This window comes from Pagrus pagrus (genome assembly GCF_965226575.1).
Source record: "Pagrus pagrus genome assembly, chromosome: 17".
Lineage (NCBI taxonomy): Eukaryota > Metazoa > Chordata > Actinopteri > Spariformes > Sparidae > Pagrus > Pagrus pagrus.
The window spans coordinates 15,266,004-15,273,412 of record NC_140201.1 but is presented as its reverse complement, the minus strand read 5'-3'; the positions used below and the strand labels follow the sequence as shown (position 1 = coordinate 15,273,412).

The 7,409-nt window shown below is 41.4% G+C and overlaps 1 protein-coding gene across 1 annotated transcript; it reads left to right on the top strand.

The window, feature by feature from the left end:
- Window positions 1-190: 190 nt before the first annotated feature.
- On the top strand, window positions 191-7,064 carry rp9 (RP9 pre-mRNA splicing factor). Its single transcript, XM_084378657.1, has 6 exons — window positions 191-483; window positions 692-722; window positions 827-956; window positions 3,403-3,494; window positions 3,980-4,041; window positions 6,148-7,064. The coding sequence occupies exons 1-6, from the start codon at window positions 338-340 to the stop codon at window positions 6,353-6,355; spliced, it is 669 nt and encodes a 222-aa protein (XP_084234783.1). The 5' UTR covers window positions 191-337; the 3' UTR covers window positions 6,356-7,064.
- Window positions 7,065-7,409: the final 345 nt, after the last annotated feature.

The following is a 7,409-nucleotide window of genomic DNA, read 5'->3' as shown; positions in this document are numbered from 1 at the left end:
ATTAGCAAAAAAAAAGTTGTACAGAAAAGTGCAGTTTAGTGCTTACAGTAATGAAATGATTACTGTTGGTGAACATTATTGTGTGCTTGCACTGCTGTGGGGTATTCAGAGGTTTGTCCGCAGCACGTCCTGCGTTACTGCGCATGTCCTGCAGGTGGCGCCGGACTTTAACTAACCAATCCCTCCGCACAGGAAGTAGAGCGCAGCAGCAGAGAGAAGTGTTTGCTAGTTAGCTGCTGGTTAGCTCGTCGCTTCTCACTGTCAGTGCACACAGTATCCTTGAATTCAGCCTTGTTTATGAGTTAATGACTTGTATTCGGGGGCACGGTTCGTCGACATGTCGGACAGAAAGCGAGCGAGAGAGAAGGAGGAGAGACGAGAGCACAAGAGACACAAGACCTCCAGACAGGATATGGAGAAACTCAAAACACATGCGAAAAAACTCAGCCAGCAAGTCCAAACACTGAAACACGTCGAGACGTTGTGAGTGTTATTAGTTACAACTTCCTCTAGTTCAGCTTACAAACTTGTGCATGGATTATAAATATAACATACGTGTTTTCTCTCATAACTGCAAGTGTGACACCCTCTTCTTAGCAGTTAATTAGCTAGTTTTGTGAATAGCAGCTAAGTTTGAAAGAGTCTGTAATTATGTAATAATTAACGCCAGTATTATCTGTCTTTCGTGCAGCTATGAGAAACCTCCACCAGGATTCATTAAGGTGAAGTTACTCACTAAAATGTGTTCACTGAGTGCCAAAGAGCTTGTTTTGGAAAGTTGTTGTTTGCTCCAGGAAATGTTCCGAGCTGACAGCTGTTGTTGCAGGAGCATGAGGACAAACCAGAGGACTGTATTCCTGCTGAACCAGGAAATGAAGAGGCCAGGACCTTCCTGGCAAACGCCCCCACCAAGGGGCTGTGGATGCCCCTGGGGAAGGAGGTGAAGGTGATGCAATGTGAGTACAGTTCTTCTAATTCAGCAGCAATATCAGCTAACTGTTGTTTCTGCAAAGATTTAGTCCATCACTGGATATTCCCCAAACCACCAGGACACTTCACACACCTACAAGAGAGAGGAGTAGATTGGGGCTGAACAATATGCAAACTTGAATGGCACGTAGCGGAGCGCATACCTTCGCCAAGACCAAACAATCCCCTTTATTTCAATCAAGCCTAATCCATGAATACGTAATCACTCATAGATATCAAACACCTAAATATGCCTGACTTTTTTCCATCATGATTCATGCATTATTCACTGAAAAATGTATGAAAATGTCAAGGAAATGCCCTGTCTCTCAGCGTTACAGAAAAACATTCCTGGATCTGTCCCTTTTATCCGGATCTAAACCTCAAGTTAATCGTTTCTATTCTGGGCCGAGACTCATCCTCCATCCAAGTTTTGTGGAAATCTGTTAAGTAGTTTTTGGATAATCCTGCTGACAAACCAACCAACCAGCAAATGGATACGGGTGATTATTTTGGTACAGATGTTGCATTTGCAGTACGAGTTACGATTTTAGGGGGAATGGTCATTTTTACATTACATTACATTTTCACAGAAGAAAGTATACAAATGTTGATGATGTGATTTCTTCTGGAGTCTGTACCAAACAGGCATGCTCCCTTACATCTGGAGAGTACAATTTGTAGGCTAGGGTACCTCTGTAGCACCACAATGCTTCATTTATAATGGCATGTTGTGGGTGCCCGGGTAGCTCAGTTGGTAGAGCGTGTACCTCATGTGCAGAGGCTGTCTGGATTGAATCCAAACATTGGACCTTGCTTCATGTTTCCCCTCTCATCCTGTTTCCTGTCATTCTTGTGACAGGTCCTATCAATAAAGCCATGAAAAAGCCCCCCCAAAAAATATAAATGGTATGTTGTGACACATTTTACCTTTATCAAAAAAAGCAGCTCCTGCAATTTGGATATTTCACTTGTCCAAAAAGTTGCATTTATTCTATGAGAGAAAAAGGCAACTTTTAGGTGTTAAAGTATATTATCAGTTATAAAAGTAACAGCGGCACTTATAGTTCAAGAACTGTAGGTGGGAGTAAACCTCCACCATGTGTGGACAGCAGTCTTCTCGGGTGATAGATGTAACCGCAAGAACTTCACAATTAACACCACATCTATTGTTTCTCTGACGAACATGAAGGCCGAGAGATTAATAATGGTGTTATAGAGACCACCTTCTCTCTTTTTGGTCAGACAAAGACTGTCATTATATTCAGTGTCCATTCTTTCCTTCGTCCCACTCCTTTTCCTTTTTCTGCTTGAACAGCCAGGGAGTCAGCGCACACACACACAAACACAGACCCCGTCCACGAGTTTGCATTTGTTCTGCAGAAACTGAGAGTGGCTCGCTGTGCTCAATCATTTGAGAAAATGTTTCAATATGTCACCCTGTTTGAAGGGACAGAGAGAGACGTCACAGTGAATGATATGGACATGAAAAAGCAAACACTTGTGCGCACTAGTTCTTTTGGAGGACAAACAGAGAATTCATGTCTCACTTCACAAAGACTCTCAAGTTGTTCATGGTAGCAACACTTCAACTGCAGAGAATTAAAACAGTGTGAAGTTTTGACACAACTTCTTCGTTTCCTTTCAGTGCAGCACAAATGATGATTTATGAGTTGTCTGAGGAGGTCTGTCTTTTATTATTATGGGGCACATATTTTGCTACACATATCCGCATGAGCAGGGCGTGTGTCTCCCAAGTTTGTACTGTTGGCTTTTTTAAAATGACACAACAAAAGAAAACATTTTTTTTCTTTATCCTAAATGAATGTTTTTGTGGGGGCATGTGGGCTCCTGTGAAGAAAACAAGTACAGTGAATAAAACCCTAACAAAATAATCATTGAGTTGGATTGGTTTGCAACAAGTGTAGAACTTATAAGACTTTATTTGAGTGAATGGTTATATATGACTGCTCCTCTTATTTAGGAATAGGAAATATTTTTATAGATATCAATGCCATTGATTCTGCTTATTAGTCCAATTCATCAATTCCTGATCAGTTTTCTGCACGGAAAAACTGCAACTGTTTAATTTCTCTGAGTGAACACAGTTGAGGTTTAAAGGCATGCATGTGATATGTGCCATGTTTCCTTGTTGCAAGTTACCAGTTTTTTCAATTTTTGACTGTTAGAAAAACATGCCAGCGTTGATAAAAGGAATAGATACATTTGGAGGCCTCTGATTGGAACAGGCTCTCCTTTTCCATCCCTACCATTTACTCTGTGACAACTGAACATCCTCTGTTTGCAAGATAAAGGTCATGAAAAGTTGTTGAAAGCTTGAGAAAGAGCCCGTAAGGTGACCTTGAGTTAAGATTATTTTGTCAAACTACTGTTCTCAAGGTTAGGGTTTACGTTTGTTCTCCTTTGCTGCAGGTTGGAGATGCAAACGCTACGGCCACAGGACAGGAGACAAGGAGTGTCCGTTCTTCATCAAAGGCAACCAGAAACTGGAGCAGTTCAGAGTGGTGAGTTTCTTCACCGCCCAGAAAAAACCGAGCCCACCCAGAGTTATTTAGAGAAGATATCAAGTAATAGTCTACAGTTAAAGAATGTAGGGTTGGGCTGTGGTGAGGTCAAGCGGCTGTGACAGAGACAAGTTTGCGTCTGGGACCTTCTGCTGAGGTTAACAACAGAGTCGGGACACATTTAGTTTACACTGAGGAACATGTGGGCAGCAGACTCATTCACACAGCCGGTTCCACTGTGCCTGTAATGGAACAATACCTACTGCGGGGACACGCAGCCCCTGCAATGATTACCATAAATGCAACTGAATCATATTTTCCTACCGTTGTATTGTCACAGGGAGGTTTTTAAAAGATGCTGACATAACGCTAGAATCAGTACAATGGTTGGAATGTGTTGAGTGGGGATAGCATCAACTCGCACTGTAAGTAGGGATGATTTTTCTTCATAGTAGATAATGACAGACTGTGCTTTATCCTTTTAGGCTCATGAAGACCCGATGTACGACATCATTCGGGAAAACAAAAGAAATGAAAAAGAAACCAGGTACATACATTTTTTATGTGATACATTCATGTTTTTCAGATCCTTTCAAGTAATTTTTCCTGAAGAGGTGCCAGCGTTTTCAACCTAAATCTTTTGAAAGGCCAGAAAAAAAGGCAGTTTTGAGGCTGCTCTCAAGACAGTTTGCTCAAACACTTGAGAACATGCAGTTTTTGACTGTCTCTCTTCAGCGGAGTGCGACAATCTTAAATGACCTGGAAATTCTCTCATGGTGGCTGGTTCTCTGTACCGCTGTCTAACAAATAGTGTTTGACACCAGGATGTTTGAGTTGAGGCTTGCCGACTATGAAGGCTCACTGTAGGTATGTGTGTGTGTGTGCATGCAGACCAGCAGCACATGTACACTGGTGTGTGTTTTTGCATGCATTACAAAAAGGTTATTCAAAGGCCAGTGGCGCTTTGAAGTCTTGGTGGCGTGTCTCTGCCACATTAATTTTGGCATCTTCTTTGAAAGGGAAGTGAAACAGTCCAACCTCTCCCTGCAAGCTTGCTTTCAATTACATATTACATATTGTTTCTCAAGTTGTTGTTATGATAGTAGTCTCTTATCTTAACATGGTAATGGATAAAACATTTCATGACAAAACATGTAGAAATTAGCTAGTTATATAAAAAATATGTGCACCTATATTCATCGAAAGTTCAAGGTACTCCTAGTTAAAAATGATTACTCTGATCTACATGCCAAAAATGTCAAATTTTGCATTGCCCATCTAATCTTTGAGGCTAATTTAGCTATTTCTACTATTTTCACCGGCACCCCACATATTTTGATATTCATTGTTTATCTAATTAAGTAGATCTTTTTTTTAATTATTATTACTGATTGATTGTTGATGTGTTTATAGTCTGATATGGTGTATGTGTGTGCTGGCTCCCCTTGTTCACTGGTTATTACAGCCTGGGGCTTTAGTAGAAAATGACATCATTTGACATTGTGAATGTGATACCTGATGAATAAGGCTGCAACTCATTTTAATTTTTATTATCAATTAAACTGGCACCAGCAAATGTTGGATATATTTGCTGGAGAAAAGACTGAAAGGAATACTCGATTATCAAAATAGTTTGCGACTTATTTTCTATCAATTAACTGACTCATCGTTGCAGCTGTAGTTACAACTTTAATTCCCAAAGATGTTCAGCTAAGGGATAATATTTTTTAATAATTAACTGTAGGTTATGAAGTGCTTTCATGATGAAGTTCACTTTAAGGGCTATTGGTAAGGATTAAAGTGACATCCTGAATGTTGAGGTGATCCCCCTGCTCTGTCAGATCAGCCCCACTATAATGAGGCCTGATGGACACTTTACAAGAAGAGCATGCCAACCTTTTCTCTGAGAAACACTTTCAGGGCCGATGTCTTCCAAAATTGTACATTTCTGATATCGTTGCTCTCTGAGTGCCAGCTCACTTCTCTGAGCTAATTAAAGTGGGAGGACTCCAGTGGTTTCTAATACAGCATGTCAGATATCTAGGTTTTCCCTTCCTTTCTGACAAATGTTTCATATTTCATTGAGCAGTGTGGTGCTTCCTCCCTCATTCTGAGATGTGCTGATGTTTTAGTCTTTAGTCTAGTTAGGGAGCAGCTGGAGTCAACTGTAGTTGTTGAGCCATTCAGCAGATGACTTGTCTCTTTGCAAGTTAAACCCATCCAGAGTGTACAGGGTCATTTACTCTAATAAATAAGTGTGAATTAATGAGAGCAATTATTCTTACTTTGTTTAACACTTGTTGGTAATAAAAATTTTAAAAGTCATCTGAGCTCGAGCCTTGAATTGAAGCGACAGGATGACCCCATTATCCAGGCGTGTCCCGGCATGTTCTTATAGATCCTTCACACGCTGCAGTTTTAAACACGCACTTGGACCTCTGTTGGCAAGTACTTGCAATATGTAACACAAGTGGGCACTTGGCGAACTCCACAGGCCGGAAATGCTGCCACTAGGACAACGATAGTTTCTTCCTCAAGGACACTTCAGATGCTTGCCAACCCCGCGCATCTGAGTCCACATCGGTTGTGTGTTCCTGTCCTTCTGCACTTGACTCTAATCCCCACCTTCTCCTCTTGTCCTTCCCGTTTCTAGGATCCAGCAGCTGCAGCAGCTGCTTCAGGACGCCACCTCTTCCGATTCAGACAGCTCCAGCTCCTCCTCCTCCTCTTCCTCCTCCGACCACCATCGCAGCAAGAAAAGGAAAAAGAGGAAGGACAAAAAGAAGAAAGACAAGAAGAAGAGAAAAAGCAAAAGAAAGCACAAATCCTCCAAAACCAGTGACTGCTCAGATTCTGATTGAGTGCTTGTGTATGTATATGTACTCAAATACATACAGTAGGAGGAGACTGGAAGTAGCAGCAATGGTAGATCATCTGCGGTAGTGAAGTGTGGAGAGAAGTGTTTTCTCTTCAGGTTGAAAACTGTACATCCACTGTGCATGACTTCTCCCAGCCGTTTCATCCTCTCCAGGGTGACGACTTGCATTTACATCCTCTCTGTTGATCACACAGCGCAGGGTCATATGGAACAGCTGCTTAAATAAGCATGTGTTCGTGTGCCTTGGTGCAAATGTGTGTGAAAAAGCATTAGCCGCATGGGTAATGAATCCAGTGTGATATGAAACAAGCCTGCTGGTGAATGAGATCTTTTGCTGGGTCTAATAAGATAGCATGTCAGCAAATACAGTGTATCATTAAGAGATTGTATTTTCCAGAATGATTTCTTCTTTTTTTTTATCCCTGTCCACATCCTTTAAATACTTTGATTGTAGAGTGTGTTAAAGGCAGGGAGCTGGAAAAAAACAGTCCAAATTAGATGGTGGAGTTAGAATTTGTCTTCCACGCGAGCATGAATGTTTGAATGCTTGAGACTGTACATAAATATTTGGAATTATTTGAGGTTGGAATATGCTTATTTGCTCTGAAGAAAAAAAAGCCACAGAGATGGGGAAAGAATGTATGTGAATGTGTTCCCTCATTCAGAGAATAAAGATGGCTCTTTTTCTCCAATGTTTGCACGGCTCCAGGCTGCAAAAACAAACGTGCACAATCTTGGCGTTGACTTAATGTGAGTGACAGCATCTTTCATGTGGTTGAAGACTTAATCTTTTGAGGACGGTGCAGAGAAACCCCGCACACAGAAATGTGATCATTAAAAAGTTCACGACGCATTTCAGCCTTGACCTTCGTAACAGCCAAAGAACGCTTCTTCTTCTCATCTTGTCTGGCCAGCAGTCCGAGGATACTTGAGTGTTTTTTCAAAAAAATCATTTCACAGTCTGTTGCCACCTTTGACGACTCATCAAATCAGGTTCTCGACCAGCAGAACTGCGTCAGATCGGCGGCTCTGCTCCA